The 27,589-nt window shown below is 37.0% G+C and overlaps 3 protein-coding genes across 5 annotated transcripts in view; 2 read left to right on the plus strand and 1 right to left on the minus strand.

Moving 5' to 3' along the window:
- Positions 1-633, minus strand: part of LOC130990630 (uncharacterized) — a 13,871-nt gene extending 13,238 nt beyond the window's left edge. Inside the window, exon 1 of the mRNA XM_057914852.1 lies at positions 624-633. Within this exon, the coding sequence (XP_057770835.1) occupies positions 624-633 (10 nt within the window). The remainder of the gene's footprint in view (positions 1-623) is intronic.
- Positions 1-3,922, plus strand: part of LOC130987429 (cytochrome c1-2, heme protein, mitochondrial) — a 4,956-nt gene extending 1,034 nt beyond the window's left edge. Inside the window, exons 2-8 of the mRNA XM_057910967.1 lie at positions 1,514-1,587; positions 1,680-1,900; positions 2,125-2,404; positions 2,489-2,560; positions 3,110-3,226; positions 3,387-3,452; positions 3,549-3,922. Of these exons, the coding sequence (XP_057766950.1) occupies positions 1,528-1,587; positions 1,680-1,900; positions 2,125-2,404; positions 2,489-2,560; positions 3,110-3,226; positions 3,387-3,452; positions 3,549-3,665 (933 nt within the window). The 5' untranslated portion in view covers positions 1,514-1,527 and the 3' untranslated portion in view covers positions 3,666-3,922. The remainder of the gene's footprint in view (positions 1-1,513; positions 1,588-1,679; positions 1,901-2,124; positions 2,405-2,488; positions 2,561-3,109; positions 3,227-3,386; positions 3,453-3,548) is intronic.
- An 11,547-nt stretch (positions 3,923-15,469) lies between these two features.
- LOC130987430 (uncharacterized) lies at positions 15,470-16,968 on the plus strand. Of its 3 annotated transcripts, none has more exons than XM_057910968.1 (2): positions 15,470-15,898; positions 16,030-16,968. In XM_057910968.1, exons 1-2 carry the CDS (start codon positions 15,842-15,844, stop codon positions 16,855-16,857), a joined length of 885 nt encoding a protein of 294 aa, XP_057766951.1. In that variant the 5' UTR covers positions 15,470-15,841; the 3' UTR covers positions 16,858-16,968. The 3 variants fall into 3 exon arrangements, with proteins under 3 accessions (XP_057766951.1, XP_057766952.1, XP_057766953.1); XM_057910969.1 differs by having other exon boundaries at positions 15,496-15,893; XM_057910970.1 differs by having other exon boundaries at positions 15,777-15,875.
- The last annotated feature ends 10,621 nt before the right edge of the window (positions 16,969-27,589 follow it).

Raw genomic sequence — 27,589 nt, forward strand, 5'->3', positions numbered from 1 at the left:
TGAGTGACTGTCTATTTGCCCAGCAACTGAGGTCATTGTGAAGGCAATGAATAAACAGATAGAAACCTTGGTTGCTAGCAAGAATGGTACCTTAGAGTCTCAGAGAGTGCATATAATATTCCCCTTTTTCCTGTTCTCTAGGTTTAATATAGTGATTACAATGCAGTACCTTTTTGAATAATAAGCTGTAGGATAATAGCAGGGGAGAACACTCTTTCAACAGGGAATGATATAATTAAGATAGAGAGCATACTGTTACCTATGGCCAGATGGAGATCCAGTGGCAACCACTAGCAACCTCTTTCCTGGTTGGGACATTAAGAATTGGTGTGTGGAAATAGTCGCATGGTATCTAGGAAAAGAAATAGTGTAAGAAAATGTTAATTTATGATATATTTCATGAAACAGAGGCTACTCAATGCTTCGTGATATCACATGCTCCATAACACCATACTTTTGTTTTAGACATTCATCAACCCTTCCAAACAGCTGCATGCATAAAAAAATAAAAAAGAAGAGGTAGTCAACGAATCAATTCCATGTATGATGCATTGCATATAAACTGTATCTTAAAAGGCATACATGGATAAGTTTTTAGCAGCATACAGTGGTTGTGAAATTACCTGTATCCATGTTATCTAAAGAAATATCATTCTGGATTCATTTGGCATTTTACATCTCATTTTGGATCTTATTTTTGGCAAAACATGAAGCTCAACTCTAAGCATCTCATGTTTATTTTTTAAACATTCTCCCTTAAGAGTAGCCTCATCACGGCTCTATTATCTGCCTTAAACCCTGCTCCTTAGAGCCCCCAGGCGATGCACCCCCCCCCCTGCGCATCGATCGGCAACTCATCCCTCCGCGCCGGGCTCTAGCTGTTTTTAAAATGCCGCATGCTAGGCACGCGCCTATCTATATAGTAATTAAAAAAAAATAAAAAATCAAATTTCAACAGCTTTTTTGCAAAAAAAATTAATTTTTAACTTTTTGTTTTTTAAAATACAACTGTTGGAGCAATGGCTCCTTTGGATTTTTTTATTTCTTTTATTTGCCTATAAATACCACTTTTTCATCCTCAAATTTGAAAAAACATTAAGGATGGAAGTAATTTTTATTTATTTATTGTAATTGTAATCTAGTTTGATGTTTGAATTTCAATTTAATGAATTTTTAATTTCGAAAGGCAATATTTATTTTAACTTTAAAATGCATTTAAATTTGAGAAATGAGAAATGAAAATGTGGAGGAGGGGCTCTTAAGTGGGGTCCATTGTCCCCCAAAGGGGCTCTATGGATGCCGATGCTCTAAGAACCTTACTGAGTCTTCATACATCTCCATCAAAAAGAATTGTATTATTTCTGTTTTATTATGTAGATGATGATGATTCCATCGTAGCCCCCCGTGCCCCTCTCTCTCTGTCTTAATGCAGCTCATTTTCCTTCATCTTCTATCAGTAGAGTTGCTTCATATATACTAAGTTCCCCCACCCTTGTTTCTTCTTAATGAGCAGGGTTCTCATTTACAATGTTTGGGGGTAGAGCAATTCACCAGTTGCTGAGAGAGAGACTTCAATCGAAAGTCGCTGTAAGAACTCTGGAACTTACTTTCTATTTCTAGTTTGTTGGGTCTGTTACCACAAACCACTGAGGGGTATCACTTCAAACTTTTCCTCTCAGAGTTCTCCAGCTTTATCATCTTTTATTTCGAAGAAAGGGCATGAGAGTGCTGAATCTGCTACCAAAAGCTGCTTGAGGACATTGGCCCTCTTTGGAGCAGGTGTATCAGGGCTTTTAAGTTTTGCGTCAATTGCTTCCTGTGATGAGGCAGAACATGGTTTGGAATCCCCTAACTACCCTTGGCCACATGCTGGCATCCTAAGTTCCTACGATCATGCCTCGTGAGTATTTTATTTCCTTATCTAGTAATTATCATTATATTCTACCTAATAAAGTATCATCTTCAGAATCAAAATCAGATTTATCTATTTATGGTTTTGCTGCAAGAGTTGCAAATCGATAGAATTAGGTCTCCTTGAGTACTAGTTTGAGTAACACTGATGCACTGTAAAACGACTTCCTATGTCTCAATACTGAATTCACATATTGTGGCCATCTCAAACAGGGTTCGCCGTGGTCACCAGGTTTACCAACAAGTATGTGCATCCTGCCATTCCATGTCCTTGATTTCATATCGTGACTTGGTAGGTGTTGCATACACAGAGGAGGAAACTAAGGCTATGGCAGCCGAGATTGAGGTAGTTGATGGACCTAATGATGAGGGGGAGATGTTTACTCGTCCTGGGAAACTGAGTGATCGGTTTCCTCAGCCATATGAAAATGAGTCAGCAGCTAGGTTTGCCAATGGAGGGGCCTATCCTCCAGATTTAAGTCTTATTACCAAAGTATTTCCTGGCTTTACATCAACTTAATTTATTTGGAAATACTCTGTGTCTTTCATGGCTAATTGCAGACTTTTGCATTCTTAGGCTCGTCATAATGGTCAAAACTATGTTTTTGCTCTTCTAACTGGATATCGTGATCCTCCTGCCGGTGTTTCTGTAAGTCTATTCAACTTTTCTTCCCTGTTTTACTTCCAGTACAACTAGCTTATGTGGCAATTCACCAGTCATTTAACTTAGTATATTGGGAAAAGAAGCCTGTGTATGAACCAACTGGCATGAGCTGTTGTTTTTATAACATTTTATACAAATCCTTATGTCATAAAAGATGATGTGATCTTGCTAGAAAGTATGTATCTTAACAACTTTTCACAAGACTGGTGCTTGCTTAAGTCAAATCATTTATAAGCTCAACATTATTTTGAGTCATTAATATAACTTGTGGTTGTAGCTTCAGATTAATATATGGGATGTTTGGCACTTGCCTCTACAAATCCATTTTGTTGTTACTCAGGAAGAAGTCTTGCAGTACATTAAGTTTGGCAAAATTTTCTGTTATTTATTTAACAATCTTAACCTCTGACTTCTGAGCCAAGTGGAGTTCAATTTCATAACTGATAAATTCCTTGTATTGATGTTGCCTTTTCTTCAAGAATATTCCGGTTGTTTGTATTTTGCACTTTGCTAACTTGATATTTCCTCTTTTAGATTCGTGAAGGGTTGCATTATAACCCTTATTTCCCTGGCGGCGCTATTGCCATGCCTAAAATGCTTAATGATGGGGCTGTTGAGTACGAAGATGGTACCCCTGCAACAGAAGCTCAGGTGAGCTCATCACTTTTCTAGTTCACACCCTCTATGATGCATGGAGTTATCTTTGTACACACACACATACATAAAATATGTCAAATTTTGATACTTGCGCTGCTTCCCCTTGTCATCTACGATCCATCTCATCCGTTACATTCCCTGCTTGTCCTTCTAGATGGGGAAAGACGTGGTTTCATTTTTGACCTGGGCTGCGGAGCCTGAAATGGAAGAGAGAAAGCTGGTGAGTTTATTGTGCACAATATACTGTAAAAAATGAAGAGGATAAGTTTTCTCCCGTCACCTTTTGACATGTGAGCAAACACTAAATTTTCTGCAGATGGGATTCAAGTGGATCTTTGTCCTGTCACTAGCGCTCCTTCAAGCAGGTTATTACAGGCGTATGAGGTGGTCTGTTCTTAAGTCGCGCAAGCTAGTGCTCGACGTTGTCAACTAAATTCCCTCTACCGCCCTTTTTGCTCACGGAAGGACACTAAACGCTCAATAATCGTGTTTTCTCTTGCGTTCTGTCGTTATGTGCTGCCTAAAAAAGGCTGGCCATTTTTGGTAATGCACAATATTTTTTCCCAATTTGGTGAAGAATAAGGAATCAAGTTACTGCTTAGTGCTCTGTATAATGCAGTTCAGCGTTAATTTTTATCTACCTCTTTATGAATATGAAGAGATACTAATGTGATTTTTGCTGTGTGCCCATTCTGCTGATTGATGATATTGCAATTTTTTTATTTTTTATTTTTAGAAACATGATATTGCAAAATTGGTTGTTCTTGTTTTTTCCCAAATCCGTTGGCAAATAATATATTGATTTTGCCTATATTATTTCATCTCTCTCTACAAATATGCCAAAGATGTATGTAGTGTCGGGAAATTACACGAAAAAAGAAGGAAAAAAAATATTGGCAAACTAACTTGTGTTTTTTATATTTTGTGGGTGCATCGATGTAGTGATTAATGTATGAGGTCAAAGTTTAGGCTAAAATTCATTGTAATTATTTGTTTATTAATAACAAAAAAAGGAAAAGAAAAAAAATATATTATTAGCAAACTAACTTGTGTTTTTGTATACTTGTCAGTTGTCATACTTGAATATGATTTTATCCCTACTTTACCTATACAGCTATTCACAGTTGAAAGCGGAACATTTTTTTTAACGAACAAATAATTTTCAAAATCATTTGATAGTGTATTCGACTTGTGACAAAATTATTGTCATTATACAGATTCAGGCACATAGTGACTAACATTATAAGTTTAATATGCTCTGATCTTCTTGCTCTCCTCGTCTGCTTTTTCTTAGCATTTACTAGGATCTTATTTTTTAAAAAACATGCTCCCACTATCCCAATGGACGTGAGACGTTTCTTTTAGACACGAGATTTAAGAAGTTTGTATTTAATTAAAAAAATAAAATAAAAAAGTGAATGAAAAAGTAAAATAAAAAAACAGGAAATTAATGAAAAAGTAATTTTAATTTATTTTAAAAAGAAAAAGAGTCAACCTCGTTGGGACGATCTAAAAAAATACGATTTAACTTTGTTGGGACTTGGGACGAAGAGAATATTTATTTGCTTAAAAATAATAAAAAATAAAATATAGTACTACTTCCGTCCCTCTGTTCTATAAAAACAAGCATAGTTTGAGACGGCATGGGTTTTAAAAAATCTTGTAAAGTGTAATGTGAGTTGAGAAATAATTTCATATCAATTGTGATGTTTAATGAAAAAATTATTATTATAAATGAATTATGCATATTTTTATGAGACGGATGAAAAATGAAAACTACGCGTATTTTTATTTTACGGAAAGATGGAGTATAAAATACTATCCGACGGTCAACTTATATATCTGAAATTTTTTCCCAGAAAGTGAGATAGTGGAATATGGTAACATTATACGTATAGTGTGTGTAGTGTGAGTACCAATCAGAATTGGAGAAAGGCAATCTAAGCAACCACGCGTCTTCGATCCAACAACCCTGGCTGACAGCTTTGAGTTTGAGGGATTTAAGGATGTCGGAAAAAATCGGCCACGTATTTGATTTGAGTTCAAGTGCTCATCATTCGCTCTCCACTCTCTCACTCCTCCTTTCTCTCTCCTCAATAAATTCATCCGCAGTCCTTTTCATTTCTTATTCGGATAGACGTCTACTTTCATACTCCCTCCGTCCCATAATAAGTGGCCACATTTCCTTTTTCGTCTGTCCCACTATAAGTGGCTGCTTTCTAAAAATGGCAAAAATTTACTTTAATTAAGTCAACAATTACTCACTAATTTGGTCAACAATTGTAGGCCACTTTCTAAAAATGCCAAAATTACTTTAATTAAGTCAACAATTACTCACTAATTTGGTCAACAATTGTAGGCCACACTCTATTAAAACATATAACACTCAATTTCTTAATCTCCGTGCCGAAAAGAATGTGGCCACTTATTATGGGACGGAGGGAGTAATTAGGAAGATAAATGATTTTTTAATTTTATTATTAAAATTTTCTAATCTCTTAATTAAATAAAATTTATATAGATTATAGGAGTTATCAAAGAAATTGGTCTTTAAAAAATAATAAATTAATCTATAATTATTTTTATTCTTATGAGCTAATCTATAAATAGTCTGTTTCCATAAAAGAAAAAATTTAACTATTTAAAAAGTACTCCCTCTGTCCCATTGGGCTTGTCCCATTTGATTTCGGCACGGTTATTAAGGAGAGTAGGAGAGAGAATGTAATAAAGTGATAAAGTAGGAAATAGAAGGTGATAAAGTGATAAAGTAGTAGAGAGAAGGTAATTAAGAATTCTTATTGTTTAATTAGTTAATTGTTACTCCCTCCGTCCACTAATTCAAGGCCTTCTTTCCTTTTTGGGACGTCCACCAACTCAAGGCCTATCCATTTTTAGTAAGTTTTTATTTATATTTAATTGGTGGGTCCCAAAACAATACACTTTTTCTCCACTCAACTAATAAACAATACATTAATTGTGGGTCCCTTTCTCCACTAAACTAATAAAAATACATTTTTTCTTAAAATCCGTGTTTTGCTACTTAGGTCATGAATTAATGGACGGAGGGAGTACTATTTATATAAATGAAACAAGATCAGTGGGACAAACAAAAAAGGAATACGATACAAAATCAATGGGACAGAGGGAGTATATGTCCCACCACTTTTAATCAATTTACACATTCTTCTTAATTTCTGTGCCGAAAAGTTTTGAGCCACTTAAAGTTGGACGAAAGGAGTAAAAAATACTCATTACACAAAAAAATATAAAAAAATATTTATTTTGAACTTGAAAGGATAAAATTACTCTTATTTATGTTTTTTCTTTAATTTTTATGTGTTCTCTTCGTTTATTAAAATTGACCAAAAACATTTGAGAATGAATATAATTAGGGATGACAGTAAATCCTGGACTCAATTTAGATCCGCGGATGCAGATCTTTTTTTTTTTCTTTAATCCAAACCTTATAAAAATCAAACACAATGGATTTGGACCATTCTTAAAAATTTTGAATCTTGGTCTGAAGTAGAGTTTTGAGATTCAGGTCTTGTTAAGATTTAGCCAATGGATCCCATTACATATAAAAATTATATATTTTTTATTTTTATGTAATAGTATTCTCACTATAACCTAATTATATATATATATATATATATATATATATATATATATATATATAGGGAGAGGTTCACGAAAGAACCATAAATAAAAGAAGACCGGAGAACCATTTTCAGCCATTCGATCATCAAGATCTACGGTGGATGCATCATCTTGTTGGATGAATGCAGATCCCGGGTTCGAATCCTGAAGGGAGCATTTTTTTTTTTTTTTTTGAGTGCATTAATTTTAACAGCGGACGCATTAATTTTTACAGTGAATGCATTAGATTTGATGGTTCTCCCGTTCTCACAAATAATGTAGTTCTCTCTAGAACCACACCATATATATATATATATATATATATATATATATATATATATATATAGGGGAGGGCTACGGTGAAAACACTTCTTCAAATATAAATATAAACGTTTTTTAATGTACGAATTTTATCCAACATGGTTACGAATTGTGAAAAATAATTTTTTGTTACCTTTAGGATTCGAACCCAAGACCACGAATTCATCCAACAGGGTTACTAATCAACCGTAGATCTTAATGATCTAAGAGCTGAAAATTGTTTATATTTTATATTTTAAGAAGTGTTTTTATTTTAGCCCTCCCATATATATATATATATATATATATATATATATATATATAGGGTGTGGTTCTAGAGAGAACTACATTATTTGTGAGAACGGGAGAACCATCAAATCTAATGCATTCACTGTAAAAATTAATGCATCCGCTGTTAAAATTAATGCACTAAAAAAAATAAAAAAAAATGCTCCCTTCAGAATTCGAACCCAGGATCTGCATTCATCCAACAAGATGATGCATCCACCGTAGATCTTGATGATCGAATGGCTGAAAATGGTTCTCCGGTCTTCTTTTATTTATGGTTCTTTCCTGAACCTCTCCCTATATATATATATATATATATATATATATATATATGGAATAGTTCAATGGAGACCATTCCCCTATATAGAGAATGAAGACCAAATAAGAGCAATTGATCTCACCAAAATCAATGAATCAGATTCATTTGAATTCTTTAAGTTTAGGAAATCCCGTAAATTCCTCATTTTCCAATTTTGGGAACCAACCAACATTATTATGAACTTACGAACATAAGTATGTTTATTTGTATGTTCATTTATTTTTATACGAACATTAGTATGTTCATTTGTTTTTTATACGAACACATCGACGAACATTAGTATGTTCGTAAGTTCATAATAATGGTGTTCGTTGGTTCCCAGAATTGAAAATGAGGAATTTACGGGATTCCTAAACTTGAAGAATTCGGATTAATCTGATTCATTGATTTTGGTGAGATCAATGGCTCTGATTTGGTCTCTATTCTCTATATAGGGAAGTGGTCTCCATTGAAGCTAACCCTATATATATATATATATATATAGGGGGTGGGCTACCATGAAAACATTTTTAAGTGTATAAAATAGGAACCATTTTCAGCCCTTAGATCATCAAGATCTACGGTTGATTCATCACATTGTTGGATGAATTCATGATCCCGAGTTCGAATATCATAGGTTGCAAATAATTTATTTTTCGCAATTCATACAGCTACACAGCGAATTCATACGTGTTCTACATAAAATTCATACATTTTAGCTAGTTCGCAATTTATATGTTAAAAAGTGTTTATACCGTAGCCCTCCTCTCTCTCTCTATATATATATAGGGGGAGGGAGGATCCATAGAGAATTATATTTTCTGAGAGAATGGAGAATAACGAATAAATCTATAAATTTTACGAACAGATCAGCATAATTAATGAACAGATGTATTCAGTAAATACAGTAATATAGTGAAAATCTCGCCCCTCTCAGGATTCAAACCAAGGCCAAAATCTTATTCATACGTTATATTGATTTATTCATCGAAATTATAGACTCATTCGTTATTTTTTCACGCATTCTCTATTTTCTCAAAATATTTAGCATTCTCCATGGATCTTCTCCCTATATATATATATATATATATATATATATATATATATATATATATATATATATATAGGAGGGCTAAAATAAAAACAGATTTTTTTGTATAAAATAGGAATGGATCTCACCCCTTTGTTTTCTAGATCCTATGGCTGGATTTAATCCTAAAGATCAGCCTTCAAAATAGACGCCAATAATCTTAGGGGATCTTTTTGTCATTTTAATTGTCCAGAATCGGTTACCATAATCCTATCAAATTCTTCACATATCAAAACATAATCTACACGTAAAATACATATTAATCTCTCTTCTTATCATTCATATATAATTATTTATTTTCCAGATGTATGCCAAACAGCACATATTTATTTCTTGAATACAAATTGCATGAATTACATGTTGGTACAGAACAAATCAAAAATTTAATTGCGTGAATCACTCGTTCATATGGCACGAATCAAAAATTATTTAAAATTGATTTAGTTCTATAAGAAATAATTCATGCAATGAACTATGTGATTCATGACAGGTATTTGCGTTTGTTTGTTTGTTCAATTCGTACCACATTGTTTATTCAATGAGCCAAATCATACAATATATCATACCGGTTCATGCGCATCTGATATTTAATTCGCGTATGAAAGAAATATCAGACAATTATAAGGCTGAGTTCAAGCAACGATGAAAGAGAAAAAAAGAATCTTGGTTCTGTAGATGATGAAAGAGAAAAGGAGAATAAAAAAGAATGTAACTTACAATGAATTGATTACTCGTTCATTCAATTAATTTCAGAGTAATTATTTCAAATATGGAAAATCAACCATTCCAAATTACTAGGCGTGAGAATAGGAACTGAAAATCTGTACACGGAAGGTCAAAGAAAATGTTTTATTCTTATACCCTTTTAACTATTTTGTTATGAATTCACAGTTCATTGACATGAATCGGACGATTTGATTGTTTTAGATCTTGACCGTTAATTATATGAAGATCTATGGTCAATATATGTTCCTATTTTATACACTAAGGGGTGTTTTCACCCTAGCCCTCCCCTATATATATATATGTATATATATATATATGTATATATAGGTTATAGTGAGAATATTATTACATAAAAATAAAAATATATAATTTTTATATGTAATTGGGTCCAAGGGCTAAATCGTAACAAGATCTGAATCTCAAAAATTCTACTATTTATGATGAGAAATGAGAATAAATATGAAAAATGAGATATTCAAATCCTATTACTAATAATTATACGAATTAATCATGAATCATTTAACGAATAAATCAATAAATCCATGAATAAGCTACTTGTAAAGCATGAATAGTCAATTCTCGCATGGGTTCAAATTCTAGAAGGACGAAAGTTTCACCACATTAATTGAGTACGACTATTCATGCATTACAAAGAACTTATTATTGAAATATTCATTATTCTCATTTCTCATGTAATATAGTCATTCTCACTATAACTCAATCATATCTATATATAGGGAGAGGTTAAAGACGCATCGGAGAAAAATTTTGCACGCCTCTCTCTCTATCTTCTACCGTCGCCGTAGCTTGAGGCCGGCGAGGGCCCGGCACGAGACGCCTTTAGCCGGCGAGCTCGTTGCCGTCTGGAGCCGCTGCTGCTCGCTCGGAGTTGCTGCCGCCTTCTGGAGCGGCTGTCATCGTCTGGAGCCGCCGTTTGACGTCGCCGAGGTAACGCCGCCGACGGATCTGCTACTGCTTCGCCTGAGGTCGACGGATCTGACCTCCGGCAGCCCACCTCACTTGAAGCCACCGCCATTACCAGCTGGAGCTCCGGCAGCCTGAAGTCGAGATTGCCGCCCTGAGAAGCCGCCTGCCACTGCTGCCCGGATCGATTGATCTCGTGGCTCTGCTGCAGAGCAGATCTCGGACGTGAGCAGCCTTCTTGAGCTGGTAAAGGGACCAGATCTCGGCCACTCTCCAGCCCACCGACGCTGCAACAGGCCACCGTCCTTCTTCCACCTCCGGTCTCGGCCCTTCGCCCACCCAGCTCCGGCGCCGAGTTTCCGATGGTTTCGACGGAAGAGGTCTCCGGCAATGTTTCTCCACGAACATCGGGCGCGTCTCCCCAGCAGCGTCACCTGACTGTTCTTTCTCCCCAGAAGTTCCCTCATCTTGCTGCTCTGCGTGAGGCTGAAGGCTCCAGCGCCGATTTTCGGGTTGCTGCGCCGATTGCTTCCGCTCCGACAGCAAACAGAGGAGCCCTCAATCTCCCCTCGGTTTCTGCAAATTTTGAACAACATTTGAAACCCTCGAATGGGGTTTCTAAGCAAAACTTTCAAGTTAATCTCAGGAGCACAGTGGATTTCCCTGCTGCACCTGTTTCTGTGAATTCGACTGAACAACAGAACGTTTCATACGCTAGGATTACTGCCCCTCCAACGGTTCGACAGCCGGATTTACCAGCGCATAATTTTCGTGCCCTCCGTCCGGTTAGGCATGGTGATCAGGGTACTCTTGTTATACCACGTGATATTCAGGATTCTCAATTGAAGAAGTTTAAGCATGCTCTTATAGGCAGACTTTTGTTAAATAAAGGCGATAAGCCGAGGCAATCTCGTGAGTTAAAGGCGGAACTTCAATTGCTTTGGAAAATTTCTTCTCCCTGGCACTTGATGCCGATGGGAAAGGGTTACTATACTCTTAGATTTCAGTCGAAAGAGGATAAAGCCACTGCCAAGGCTAATCTTTTATGGAATTTATCTGTTGGATCGCTTCGTTTACGTGATTGGGTACGTTACTTTAATCCCTACAAGGAATCTTCTTCTCTCGCTCAGATGTGGGTTCGGATTTATTATTTGCCTGTGGAGTTTTGGCATCCTGAAGTTATTTCGGGTATTGGAAGTTGGCTTGGACAGCCGTTGAAAATTGATGGAAATTCTATGACTGAAGATGTAGGACACTTTGTGCGTATGTTGGTTGAAATTGATTTGGCACAGCCTTTGCCGCTGACGCTTAATATTGATGGAGGGGACCACGAGTTTTCGGTGGAGTTCAGTTATGAATATATACCTATTTTTTGTCATCGATGCAAGATTACGGGCCATTCGGTGGAGAAATGTCGCAAGGGTGACAAATCACAGGGAAAGACAACAGATGAGGTGGAAAAGAGGGACAACGGATCGGAATGGCACGCTATCGGGAAGGCGGTGGTACAAGCTTCGGTGTTGCGTAACACTGAGGCTTTGGAAGCGGTTGATAATAATGATTCCTCGGATCATTTGCAAGTTACATCTGTTAAAGCTGTTGAGGTGAAGTCTGCTCTGACGGAGCGTACTCAAGTGAAGCAGACCACGGGAGAACAGAAGTCTGGGAATTCCTTTGCCCCTTTGGTGACGGCGGAGCAATCAAGCGAGATGGCTGACCATACAGTTTACGGGCCGGATACGGCTGTTTTGAAGCAGATTATTCAGCCAGCTAATAGTGACGAGGAGGTGGACGAGGATCTTGAGATGGAGACCCCGTCTGGGAAGAATGTTAAAGACTCTCCTACTCCAGATTTTGCAAGTCGTATTAATCGGTTAGAGGAGCAGGTTAGCCAGGGAATGCAATTACTTGTTGATCAAGCACCACCTGAACGACGGGGACGTCCTCCAAAGGGTATGGAGCGTCCGCGCGTCCCACAACCTTTGGAAGATAGCATAAAGAATCGACTCCGTCATGCGGAGGATATGGGCTATAAGCCGAGGGAGTTTGTTATCGATAATAGCAGAAGTGCTAGTATCTGTGTTATGAATAATATCTCCAAAGGACGTTGGTCGGATGAAATGGAGATGGACGACTTCTGCAACAACATGGATCATTCTTGAGATTGAGTTTCTGTACGCTGAAGTTTTTTGCTTCTTGCGTTTCCTCTTTTTGTTTTTTTTCTTTCTTTTGACGAGCTCCTTCTTGAGCCTCGGTCCTGCCCCTAGTTTACGTCCTTGTGCTTTCACTGGTTTTTCCTTTTTCTTTTTAATAAAACTTCAATTTAATAATATAGGGAGAGGTTAAAGAAAGAACCATAAATAAAAAAAGAGCGGAGAACCATTTTCAGCCATTCGATCATCAAGATCTACGGTGGATGTATCATCTTGTTGGATGAATGCAGATCCTGGGTTCGAATCCTGAAGGGAGCGATTTTTTTTTATTTTTTTGAATGCATTAATTTTAACAGCGAATGCATTAATTTTTACAGTGAATGCATTAGATTTGATGGTTCACGTTCTCACAAATAATGTAGTTCTCTCTAGAACCACACCCTATATATATATATATATATTGCTAGAATTAATTTAACTCCACAAATATTTATATTTGATTTTTTCTTCTTCATTAAAATAATATTATCCTTTACTTTGGAGAATGTTGTCAGTTGGTTTTGCAGGCTAACAAAATTAGTTATGGATGAAGATTAAAATAAGAAGACTAAGTCAAATGGCATGAAAATAGAAGAAGTGGCTTATGTTTGATCACCAAGTATTCTTTGAGCTCAAAAATGGATTTTACTTTGGACTCAAGTGTAATCCACGTTCTTAGCCTTTCATCCTTCTCTAAGCTTCAAGTAGCCTATAAATAAGAAGGAATGTCACTGCATTCGGTACTAATTCATAGTGCTATAACATAAAGTATCGAAAAGCGGAACTGTTGAGCTGTGTTGTTAAACATACAAACTATCTAGTTTTAGCTTCATTTGAGTGGGAGACTCGTGAGTTTATAATTAGAAAATTTCTTTAAAATCAATATATATATGCTCAAAGAATTGTTGAAAAATATAGACTCGTGAATCGTTGTCTAATATATCGATTAGCAGAATATATGTTCTAATATATCGATTAGCAGATTATATGCTCTAATATAGTGATTTTCAGAAATTTTCAACAATATTAAAAAATTAATATTCACGACCGATAGTAAAAAATATTGAAAAATATTAACGACAGAATTAACAAATTTATTTTAAAAAATATTTAAAAAATGATATTAATAATTGAATTTTTATCATTAAAAAAATTATAAAAGTAGAAATAAAATAACAAAAAAAATATATTAACGATCAAATTTTTAGTCGTTAAAAAATTAAAATATATATATATATTCCATCCGTCCCAACGAAAGCGGTGCACTTCTTTTCGGCACGGGATTTAAGGAGAATAATGTTATAGTGTAAAAGTGTGTAAAGGTGTGTGGGGCCACATTGTTTGTAGTGTAAATTATTACCAGAAAAGGAAATGCACCACTTCCGTTGGGACGGCTAAAAAAAAATACGCACCGCTTTTGTTGGGATGGAGAGAGTAATATTAACGACCAAAATTTGATCATTAAAAGAAATAACAAAATATACATTTAAAAAAAATTATTAACAACTAAAATTTCAATCGTTAAAAAAAAATCGATCGTGAAATGGTCGTGAAGCAGTCATTAGGACCGCTAATGTAACAATAAAATTTTTTGGTCGTTATAAGCATTTTTTCTAGTAGTGATAGTGGATTCACAACTATAAATATAATTAATCAATTGCTGTATAAAATCATTCTATTGTATTTATTTTATTTTTCTATTGTCTTACTATTTTTTATTGTTATATTCTTTGTCTAACAAACAATTAGTCTAATATATACTCTATTTTGCTGATCATATATATATGATCCGATTCTTATTCACAACACATTCATCACTTACATATAGCTAATTTCTTGTCGGTTCATAATAAATAGTTGTTGTGTGACAATTATATTATCTAATTTAGTTATTCTTAGAGCGATTATTTTGATATCGAGTGGTTATAATCATTGGATGACACATATATGTCGTGAGAGAGGCTTAAGCCCTCATCAAACTATATACAGCATATATTTTTTCTACATCTGCTAATCGCTATATTAGACTCAATAAAGTGCATGATATTGTTTTGTCAGCCAAATATTCTGTTCAATCAAATATATGTAGGGCAAAAATCAAACTATTCAAACATGAATTGTGCAGTGAAAAGAATCTATATAATAGGATTTAATTTGGATTTGAGGTTTCGATTCGAAAACATGCTTCTATAAAAGAAAGGAGCAAACGTTCTGACTTTGCATTGGTTTTAAGATTAGCAAATGAGAAGCAACCAAGACTTAACACTCTCAAATATATGGGTGTTTATGTCAATATAATTATATATTGTTGTGGTCATTTTCACATATATATTTATTATGTGTGCGTGAGTGTATCATAGTCCTCAGCAAATCCTGCGTCGCCAAACTCAAACTAGCTAGTAACAACACGTGTCGATGAGTGTGATGTTATACTTGAATCGTGATTGGCGCAATCAATTAAATTTGAAGTAATTGTGGATGATTAATTAGGTGAATAATGGTGGCATTAATATTGCCCAATCAATCAAACTTCACGCCTCAATAGTCAATACTATAAATTTCTACCTCCCAAAACCCTCCACGTGTACATGCATATACACATAGGCGTGTACTTGTCTTGATTCAAACAAATTTTGCTAGCAAAAATCTACCACATTGTCGCGGTTTTGGCACATGTACATGATTTTATCAGTTTAGGGTAATGACACGTTAGCTATATCAAATAATGGGAACATTGAAGATAATATGCATTGTGTTCTTGTGAATGAATAACAATTAGTAACCAAGTAGTTGTATGAAGTAGATAATGAAGAACTTTAAAGCACACATGCACAAGTTTCAAATCTTCCATAAATGCTTAAAATTTTTCGATTAGATACTGTATCAGAATTATAGATGTACAAAACTCAAATAATCATAATTCAGTCGGATTCAAATTGGATAATCATTCTTAAGCGATCTCAAATATGAATTGGAGTCACAAACTAAACCTGAATTAAGATATAAGTGTAAAGTATTTATAATAATTATAAATTTGAAGTAGAAATCCATGATAAGTATTATTTTATAAGAATAAGGTAGCATAGAATAAGAGTGTAAATGCAAAGCTTAAGCACATACGTGTCGGGGGTGTGGAAGGTTCCCGAGAGTCGATGGGCTGCTGCTGCTCTCTAGTAGCTTTAGCAGGTGCACGTGTCCCCTCATGTATGGTATATCGAGCTAAGCCATTCCTCCATCGCCTAACTGCCACCTCTCTCTCTCCTTTTCTCTTTTCAAACCACGCACATGTGTCACCAACCTAATTACTTTCATTTGTCGTTTAAATCTTTTGCTTTTTCAGATCATCAATCAATTCCATGGAGATCTGAGACCTCATCTCCCACTTAAATCCATGGAGAATCATTATTCGGTCATGAACCGACTCATGCTCAGATTCCGGCCTATTGCGCCCAAGCCTGCCGGCGGAGATCCGGACGAGCACGACGGGAGAACCAAATACGAGCGGAGGACTAAGCGGAAGTACGTTAGGGTTCGCGGCCGCCAACCTACGAAGATGAAACTTCCGGATCCGGAAAGGCGATCTTCGCCGCCGGGGAGATCAGGAGTCGACGACGGTTCGCCGCCTGTGAGATCGGCGGTGACTCTTCAGCTGCTGCCGGAGAGATCCGAGAGCGAGAAGAGCACCGCCGCGAAATTTCGAGATACGGTAGATCCGGAACAATATCGAATCGGCGATGAAGTTAGCTTCAAAAGCAACGTCGCCGGCGTAACAACGGCGGGGACGTGGATAGTGGTGGAACGCGTGACGGATACGTGCGTAGATGGCGGAGTAGGGTTAGGATACTCGGACGAGGAGATCCTGATGAATCTGCAGGCCGACACGTGTCCGGGATTCGTATCGGACGGCGCGAACAACGTGGTTTGGGTGAACGACGCCTGCAGAAGGATGGCGGCGGCGGAGAACGGGGCGTTGGTGGTGAGGTTGATGGTGAGAGAGAAATTGCCCTATTTTACCCCCTCGTTTGCATGCAGAGTGAGGATGGTACAGCAGACGAAGCAGGGGCAAAAATGGAATAAAATAGTAGCGTGCGATGTGTGGAGGATGGAATTTGCTGCTGGTTTTGCATGGAAGTTAGACGTCGAAACTGCTCTCGGTTTAGGAGTTTAGTGAGAGAAAATAGGCACCAAGGCTTCTCTCTCTACAATATCAGGTGATGAAGAATTTTGTTTATTTTATGTATATATCCATCTATCAATCTATTAATTCCGGTTTAAATAATTTGGAACGAGTTTAAACTCTTTAAATGTGTATATCTTTCTTGATTATTTGGCTACCTATGCTATGTATAGTGTTTTTTTTTTTGGATAGTTGATTAGCTCTAAAGTTTTATTTTAGTTTTATTTGTGTTATAAACTCGCAATTTTTGTGTGTATATACTAGTTAGTTAACTGCTACTATTATTTTTGCTTTTAATTAATTAATTAATTAATTCTTATACCTATGCGAGAGAAAGAAATAATAAATACACGTGGAGTACAAATACCATTAGTAAATTAATTCCTATATCGGTTGAATGTTGATTGCTTTGCATGAATTTTTATAAAAATTCTTAAAAATTAACAATAATTAGTCATAATCTTGAATGGTTGCTAAAAAAGAGGAAACTATGTCAGTATACATGATTAAAATCGTTGAATAAATTAAAACACATAATTTTTTTTAAAAAAAACTATCATGTATATGTGAAATTAAAACATTAATTTAATCTCTAAACAATTTTCAATTAATGGTCGCTTTAAAATTAAATTTATTTTACGACTAAATAATCAACTAGCCATTGTACGTTTTCAACTAGCTGCTAGGCCGTTTAACGTATTTTTGGCCTTTTTTTTCGAAAATTAAATGATACTTCCTCCGTCCCATTATAAATATTATCATAATGGAATGTTTCGTCTATATTCAATATTTAAATAATTTCAATCAATCTATTTTATATATTAATTACATCTTTCTTAATTTTTATGTCCAAAAGTAATGAAATATTAATGAAACTGAAGGAGAATATAAAATTAATGTAAAATATATGTATGATATAATTTGTGTTGGAATGGTCATAAAGTGCACATGAATGTGTCATCACATATATAACATTAAATATCATGTGAGTGTGTAATCAATCAATCATAGATAAAATAATATAAGACCTAAACTATATATATATACAAGGACGAAAGAGAAATACAGATACAAATATGAATCCAAGCAAAAACCACATTAGTTTATTTACCGTAAATTTTTTGAGAGCATGTGGGGTGACCGGCTGAGAATTTCGTCTAAATTATGCAATACTGTATAAATACGGAAATAAATTGTGGATATACAATAAAATAAATAAACTAAATAAAATAAATAAATAAATAAATAAAATAAAAAAATATTACCGAGGACAAAATACCGTCGGTAATTAGTGACGGCATTTGCCCTCTCTAATATCCTGGCCAACTCCAGCAAGTGCGCCACCGCCGTCGGTGATGTCCACCGGACGGCGGTGGTGACGCCGCTAATTAGCGACGGCAAATGTCGTCGGTAATGTTCCGACAATTCTCCGCCGTTCAACGGCGGAAATGCCGGCTGCTTTGCCGCCGTTAATTGCCGGCGGCGGCCAATCGCCTTCGGTAATGGCGTTACCGACGAGCCGATTAGCGGCGGCAAGTTGCCGAGGGCGCCGCCGCCGGTAGCATATTTCACCGGCGGCCGTGCCTTATGAATGCCGTCGGTAATCTCTCGTTTTTTTGTAGTGGTATTTATTCGGTTTGCGATTTGTTCTTCTTTTTTTGTTAAAATCAAATTAATTAAATCAAATTTATATTAGATTTAAAAAAATCAAATCGAATCGAATTAACCAAATAAACCAATATTTTTAGAATTACGATCCAAACCGAAAAATAGGAAAATTTCAAAATTGAAAAAAAATGGAAAAAATAAACTATATATATTTTAATATTTTAATTTAGATTCGATTTTTTTCCTAAAACCGAAAATTAAAAAATACTTTAATACGAATGAAGTATTATTGTGACGCTCTGAGATCCATTCTTGCAAATGAATTAACATAAATAAAGAAGTACTTGTTCTTTGATCGAGGCAAAAGTAGCCGCCTCTTCACTCTCCTTCGGTCAATTCAAATCTCAAATCCTATCTCTTGGATAAAGGTGCAGAATGGAAGAATTCAAAACTAAACCAACATACAATCGAGTTGGTGAGGATCTTGAGATTGAATCATGGATGGACATGAAACTTCCAAACCCTTTTTTCCTCGTCTTGCCATAGCTACGACTATGTCGGCCTATCCCTCGGCCACTAACAATTTTGTTATTTCGATTTCTCTTACAATATTTCGATAGAGACATCACCCGACCAAAGACAATGTCCCAAACCGATCTAGTCATTGAATAACTCACACTACAAAAAAATCGTTGATGACCGACGGCGAAATGCCGTCGGTAACAAAAGACGGCCGCCGGTAAATAGTGTTACCGGCGGCGATAACGGCGGCAAGCTCCCGCCGCTAAACGGTTCGTCGGCAACGAAAATAACGGCGGCGAACATCCGCCGTCGGCAGTTAACGGCGGCGATGCCGCCGGAATTGTCGCCGTTAAACGGCGGAGCCTAGCCGAAGAATTAGCGGCGGCAGCCATCGCCGCTAGTTACCGAGGGCGATTTTGCCGTCGGTAGAGAGCCACCGGAGTCCGGCAGACCCTGGCGGAAAACTAGCGACGACGATTACCGCCGCTAACTAGCGGCGGCAAAACGCCGTCGGTAACAGGCTACCGCCGTCCGGTGGGTCTTTGCCGGAGGATGGCCGGGTATTTACCGAGGGCAAAAGCCGTCGGTAACTACCGACGGTGTTTTGCCCACGGTAATGTTTTTAATTTTATTTTTTATTTATTTTATTTTATTTTATTTATTTATTTATTTATTTTATTGGATATTGTATATCAACAATTTATTTCCGTATTTATACGGTATTGCATACTTTAGACGAACTTCCCAGTCGACGACCCGACTTCCCAGTGGGTCACCCATCTTGCTTGTGCTCTGTGTCAAGCACGCTTAACTTTGAAATTCTTTTCGAGTGATCACCAGTACAGAACACTCGTATTATTGATATATCTACATCTATTAATTCATTTAAATGCTATATACTCACTCATATAATTATAATCTTTGAATATGTGGAGATAATACCTGAAATATGTTGTTAATTAGTGATCGAGTTCGTTTCGGTCCTTATTTTTATTGTCGGTAAAATATTTAATTAATATTTAATAATTAATTAATTAATTAATTAATTTTTTTTTTAACATTATTACACCAAAAGTGTTTTAATTTGGTTATTATAATGTGATTTGAATTTAATTAATATTTAATAATTAATTAATTAATTAATTAATTAATTATTATTATTATTATTTTAACATTAATACACCAAAAGTGTTTTAATTTGGTTATTATAATGTGATTTGAATTTATTTGTTTATGTTAAATGCAATCATCATCATCATTGCCATAAATATATAAAACATATATAGTTTTAATAATTAAAGCACTTGAAATATATAGTTCAATAAAACATAAATTTGAAAAGAAAGTGCAAATGTAATTTTGTTTGAAAACATAAATATATAGTTTTAATAATTCTAAGCATCATCATCATCATCATCATCGGCATCAGGCCCTGGAGGTGGCTGAGCATTATACATCCTCATAAACGCCTCCAATTGAGCCATGCGGTCCTGCATCTGTTGGCGTGCTGCTTGCTCTGCCGCCATGCGCTCCTCCATCTGTTGGCGTTGTGCTTGCTCTGCCGCCATGCGGTCCTCCATCTGTTGGCGTTGTGCTTGCTCTGCTGCCAATCGCTCCTCCAGCGTGGAGATCCGTGTCTCATAAAGCTGCTGAGACACCGCAGAACTGCCCGTGCTGCGGATAGACCCCCTACTAGCCTGACTCTGCCCGGCACTCCCGACGCCGTAGATCCGTGACCTATCCGGATGCACCACCTCCAAATACACCTCGTCTAGCCGGTCCTGTCGTCCTGTGGCAGCGGCCAGTTGATGAACCTCCGCCTAATTCATACATAACAATGCATAATTGTTAGAAAATAAATACATTCACTAGATATTTGAATAAACTTAAACACTTACGTCAATTCTTGCATCTCTCGGAGACGTAAAACTTCCGTCGGGGTACATGTGGAGGCGGAGGAAGGTGGCATAGTTCGGTGAATCCTGGGAAAAATCAGGCTCCAAGCCCTATAGATGCATTTATATAAGATAAATAATTTATATTAGTCAAGATATTAATATAATTTATATACTTAATTATTTGTTAATTACATACCATATACTGCTGCAGGATACGAGTCGACTGGGACCCGCCCACGTGCCTACTGATCCCTGTACCCTCCCCATCGGGCTCGGACATCCGGTTGGCACGTGCTCGATTTGAAACAGCCTCAACCTCGGGCTGATGCCAGTAATCCCGGAGTCCAGTCCAAAAATCGGGAGTCATCCAGACGGGCCTAGACATCTCTCTCCCTTGGCGGATACACTGCTTGAGATCTGCCTTGTAGTCGCTCATCATGTCGGAGTACCTTTTGCGGGCGTTTGTCTCCCACATTTTCCTCACGTCACGCTCATCATCGGGCTGCCACATAAACTCTTTCTGTTGAAAGAAAGAGAATTAATTTAATATCAAACATTTTAACAATTTAATATGATATATTTATATGTATTATAAATTTAATTGTACCTGTAATTCATCAAAAAATTTATCCTTCATCGCTGGGGGCGTCAACTTCCATGTGTACCCGCCTGAGTTATCAAACATCTTAAATGTGCGCATGCAAGCTTTGGACAGGCCAGTGGGCTCCAACAAAACATTGTGTACAAATTATTTTATCACTTAATTATGGTGTACGGAAAACAGTAATTTAAACTAAAATACTTACCCAGTCGTAGGATGCCTCTGAAATACCGTCCTCCCATCAGGTGCCTTAACCTCTGCACAATTGCTCAAAATATACATGTGTGCAGCAAGCCATTCGCGCTCATCCATGTATCTCTTCGTCCCTCGGCCAAGTGAACGCCCAATAGGTTTGAATATGGCGAGACAAAGAGGATCATCATTTTCAGCAACGGGCATCTCAATATTGCGAGGCAAAGTTGTCCACTTTGTAGATATTTGATCTTCAAAGTAAAACGAAGAGAAGGTTGACATTTCTGCAAGTAAGTATGCATTGGCGATGGACCCCTCAACCTTGGCTTTGTTTTTTATATGATTTTTTAATGTCCTCAAATATCTTTCAAAAGGATACATCCACCGATATTGCATTGGACCAGCCAATCGTGCCTCATCTGCCAAATGAACTGGTAGGTGCTCCATTGAATCAAATAAACTAGGAGGGAAGATACGCTCAAGTTTGCAAAGAGTAACAACTATCTTCTCACTCAGTATTCTCATGTCATATATGGCCACGTTGCGGGATGTTAATTCTCTGAAGAAGAAACTTAACTCTGTAATTGCCTCCCAAACATTCTTAGGAAGAAGTTCTTTAAATGCAACAGGCAGAAGGATTTGCATGAAGTGACAGTCGTGACTTTTCATGTTGTGCATCTTCAGGGCGTTCATGTCAACGCATCTACTAATATTTGATACGTACCCATCGGGAAACTTAAGACTCTTGATCCATTGAAGTAAGATCTTCTTCTCTTCCCTGTCAAGCGTATAACATGCTTTCGGATACCATCGGGTTCCATCCACTTTCTTCAACTCTTTCCGCTTGCAAAAGGTGTTCAATTCTTCTCTAGATTTTTCTGTATCTTTTGTCTTCCCCTTCACATTCAGGACAGTATTAAACACGTTATCAAACACATTTTTCTCAATGTGCATGACATCCAGATTATGTCGAATCAAAAGATGTCTCCAATAGGGTAGATCCCTAAATATGCTTTTCTTTTTCCACCCTACATCTTGATATTTGGCGAGTTGAGCGTTCCTGCCATCGAAGTCTTCGGTAACCTTCACGAAGCCTAACCCCTCGATTTGATTCAAGATTTGTATTCCTGATCTTTGTTCTGGTGGACCAACATTGCATGTCTTATTCCTCAAGAATGAAGTTTTGTTTCTCCTAAACACATGGTTAGGAGGTAAGAACTTCCGATGATTATCAAACCACGATTGTTTTCCACTCATCGGCAAAGTGAATGCTTCTGTATTCTCCATGCAATGTGGACATGCCAATTTCCCAGCTGTACCCCACCCAGACAACATAGCGTACGCTGGAAAATCACTGATAGTCCATATCAGAGCTGCTCGCATCTGGAAATTTTGCTTCAACGATATGTCGTAAGTGTTCACACCAACCTCCCACAGAGATTTTAACTCGTGTATCAATGGCTGTAAGAATACGTCCAACTTCATCTTTGGGTTTGATGGGCCAGGCACGAGGACTGTGAGGAACATGAATTGTTCTTTCATGCACAACCACGGAGGCAGGTTATACGGCGTGACAATAACTGGCCAAGAAGAATATTGACGCCCTGATTGTGCAAATGGGGCAAAACCATCTGTAGAGAGGCCCAATCTCACATTTCTGATCTCCTCGGCGAATCCAGGAAAGACTGAATTCAAATGTTTCCATGCCGGAGAGTCGGCCGGGTGGCGCATTATCCCATCGTCTGTGGAGGTCGCATGCCACCGCATATGTTCAGCAGTTGCAGGAGATGCAAACAATCTCTGCAATCGGGGCGTCAAGGGAAAATAGTGCTTCTGTTTGGCGGTCACTTGTTTCTTTCTGCGACTCCCAGATGCACGCAAGTTGTCCTTATATCGTGATTGGTCACAGAACATACAACTATGTAGCTCATTAGTTTCCCCCCAATACAACATGCATTTATTAACACAGCAATCGATCTTCTCTACTGGCAAACCCAAACCACGTAGATTTCTTTTCGTACTATAGAAGTCTTCTGGACAGTTGTTACCCTCTGGTAAAGCAGCTTTCATCATCGAAGACATCTGATTGTAAGTCCTCTCTGACATGTGGCTTTCAGTCTTTATGCTCATGAATTGAGTCATCCAGCTTAATTGTGTGTACGTGTCACATCCTGCGTACAATGGAGTATCCGCTGCATCCAACATGTTATAAATCTGTTGAGCGTCATTATTGGGCGGCTGCTCCAGATTTGGAGGATCTTGATAATTACTAGGTCCAGCATGGTCATGCACCATCCTTTCGTAGTTATTGTATAATCCATCATCCTCATTCATTATAGCATGTTCTCTCGGCATATACAGCGGTGCTTCCCCGTGACAAACCCAAACTTTGTAATTCAGGACAAATCCACGCCTACTAACATGTTTTCTGACCGTAGGTACATCTAAATTCGCTTGATTCTTGCACTTCTTACACGGGCACCTAATGTTACCTTGTCCATCTGTGTACGCCGTTTGATTGAACGCCCACTCAAGGAAAAACTCAAGCCCCGTTTCAAATGCAGTACGATCATTGTATCTCGCGTACATCCACGTACGATTATCACTCATTCTTGCAAATTCTAATTGAAAAAAATAAATAAAATATAATAAATTACTTGAAATCTAACAAAATTTCTACAGCATAACCCCACTATCCTAACTACCAAGTGCTCGACTCTACCAGCAACTATAGTGACCATAGTGGTCCTAATTTACTAAGCCTATACTAGGTCTACCCGGCCCCCCAATGTCGAAGCAATAATACAATACAAATAAAAGCAATAAAAATCATGGTAATTAAATTAAAAACAATCATTTGTTGGGAGAAGATCCTTAAGAAATAATCAATTTCTATCCCAAAGGGAGAAGATCCTTAAGAAATTGATTAAATCTATCCCACAATATTATCCAACATATATAAATTATTCTAACAAACAACTTAAACTAAATTGATTAAAATTAATATAATTTAAAATTAATCATGCTTCATAATTTAAAATTAAACTAACAACATATACTAATTGATTAATATAATTTAAAATTAATCATGCTTCAATTGATATAATTTAAAATTATTCATGCTTCATATAATTTATTTATAAACAAAGCCAATTATAAATTAATTATTAAATATATATAACAAATAAATCTATTTAATTAACATATAAATACATAAATAATTAAATAAATAATTAAACAAGAGAGCGTACGGTGGTGGTTTCCGGCGGGTGTCGTGAAGAAAGCGGCGAAACGAAATCGTCGAACTAAAATAAATTAATAATATAAGTCAAAATTTAAAAATTATATATATATATATATATATATAGAGAGAGAGAGAGAGAGAGAGAGAGAAAGAGAGTTACCTGGGCGGCTGGGCACGGCGGTGGTCGGCTGGTGGAAGCAGCAGGCAGCAGCAGCAGGGGCGAAGCGGCGGGGGGTGGGGGGATCTGTTCTGCGCAAAAGTGAAAAAAGGAGGTTACGCGTGCCCTAATATTGGCCATTACCGACGGTAATTGCCGCCGCTAGCTAGCGACGGCATACACGCCGTCGGTAATTGTGTTAATTTAATGTTTTATTATATATTCGAAACTTACCGGCGGCGTCGCCGTCGCTAGTTAACGGCGGCGAGTTTGCCGTCGGTAACTGGCCGGTAATTTCGAAAGCTCGGGTTGCCTGGAATGCCGCCGCCGTGCCGCCGTTAATTACCGACGGCAAAATCGCCGCCGGTAATTTTCGCCGGTAATTACGCGTTTTTTTGTAGTGTCAGTATCTATTATTAATGAACTCGAAAGAGTATCAATACTGAGTAGAGTACTGACATCCTCAACGACATAAAGAACATCAAGACATCGATATCGTGGTGGTAAGGGTCGGAAGAAGACTCGGATAAAGTAAAGATATTATCTCTTCTTATGACTTTTTTGAGTATTTCGTTTGATGCTTGAAACGGAAGATTTGGAGAAAAATGGGGTTGATGGTGGTTAGCTAAAAATGGGTGAGAGATGAGAGCCTTGGCATTTTGAATCCCTTTCTTCTCATCATATTAAAGGAGCGCGGTTTCGATTCGACAAAGGCATTCCACAATCAAGACAACTAAATCCCGTGAAACCATTCCATAGAAAATCATTGGTATCTTTTTTTTATAAAGCAAATCGACTCCTCTCTTAACTCCCTCCTTTAGCGGCACTGGAACGATAGCTCTGAAAGCAAGGCTTTAACTCAAGAACTCGTAACCGATGCCTGCTGCTTCATTTGGGAGAAAAGAATTATAGATATGTTGGTCATTAGAAGGAAGAACGACCATAAAAAGATCCCTCGTGTATCATAGCTCTTCCCGCCGCGCCATATCTTCTTTATTGATAAAGATGGGCTTCACTTTGCCAAGTAAAAAGTGATCGTTGGTGCACAAGGCACAAACAAATAGCGGCTCTTATAAGTGCTTCGAAGCGAACGGGTATATGAACGGACCGAAACACTCCAGAAAGAGAGGAATTCTAAGAATATACAAGTATGAGACTGCATATTCGATGAGAGCTTAAATGATTTGATTGATGCTACTCATACTAACAAGATGCATCATCTTCTTTACTTGTGACCACATGGAAGAAACTCCAATGTGAAACGTGTTTGGCTTGGAGCAATTCCAGGCTAGGTGACCCCCTGGAAAATTTCTCGGGGAGCGTGCGATTGAGGACAAAACATGCTAGAATTAAAATACTTGTATTAGTCTATGGGGACAACCGTCAAGTCTGGAGTCGAGCTGTTACAAGTGGTATCAGAGCCGAACCTCTGCAGTACGGTGTGGTTCGGGGACGAACCAAGTAGAAGCTGGCAAGCATGTGATGCCGGGGGCAGAAGTAAGGAGTGATCTCCGATATACAAGACACATACAAAGAGCGGTTCCTATAAGTACTTCGAAGCGGAGGGGTACATGAACGAACCGAAACACACCAGAAAGAGAGGGATTCCAAGAATATGCAGTTATGGGACTGCATATTTGAAGAGAGCTTAAATGATTTGATTGGTGCTACTCATACTAACAAAATGCATCTTTTTTTCTGGTGACCGCATATGGAAGAAACTCCAAGGTTAAGCGTGTTTGGCTTGGAGCAATTTCAGGATGCGTGAGCCCCTGAAAAATTTCTCGAGGAGCGTGCGAGTGAAGATAAAACACGTTAGAAAAGACTCGTCTTAGTTTGTGTGGACAACCGTCAAGTTTAGAACCGGGCTGTTACAATTATTTAGATATTTTACAAATTAAAAGAGCTCGAGTAACAGTGGATATTGCTATACATTGATTTTAAATTATAATGAATAGTAAAATCATTTTTATTGGATTTCAAATGGTTATGGATATAAGTTTATAAATTCAGAATGAGTTTTATTAATTGTATAATTTTCAAGTTTATATTTTGAATTAGTATTATTATTGTTGTTGTTGTTGTTGTTGTGTGGTAAATAACATATAAATATAAAGATCACGCCATTGTAAACTCAAATCTGAGACATTTGGCCTCAAACATTAACAACTTTACTGCTAGACCAACAACTCGTGCAATTATATATAGTATTTATTATACCATAATTATTACAATTTATATTTGATTTTGTATATTTTTGTAAATTTTCAACTGGTTCAACGAATTAGCACGTATTACTACATGACTTTGACAAGAACGAGTAGTAAAATCACTTAATAATTAAGTTTGGGACAAATAAAAGTATGTATATAAACTCTAAATGAGTTCGAATAGTTGAACTTTGTAATTAATGAGTATTATTATACGAATTTGGGATGAGAATAAGTAGTGAATTAGTTTTTGATCTTGTTTGAGACCGATACAAATATATAAGTTCAAAT

Source organism: Salvia miltiorrhiza, chromosome 6 (assembly GCF_028751815.1).
Source record: "Salvia miltiorrhiza cultivar Shanhuang (shh) chromosome 6, IMPLAD_Smil_shh, whole genome shotgun sequence".
Classification (NCBI taxonomy): domain Eukaryota; kingdom Viridiplantae; phylum Streptophyta; class Magnoliopsida; order Lamiales; family Lamiaceae; genus Salvia; species Salvia miltiorrhiza.

What these genes read in the sequence shown, in the direction of transcription:
- LOC130987430 (XM_057910968.1), top strand. Translation starts at nt 15,842, where the DNA reads ATGGGCTGCTGCTGCTCTCTAGTAGCTTTAGCAGGTGCACGTGTCCCC. An exon ending in CACGTGTCCCCTCATGTATG is followed by an intron (nt 15,899 to 16,029) that starts GTATATCGAGCT and finishes TTGCTTTTTCAG; the next exon opens with ATCATCAATCAATTCCATGG.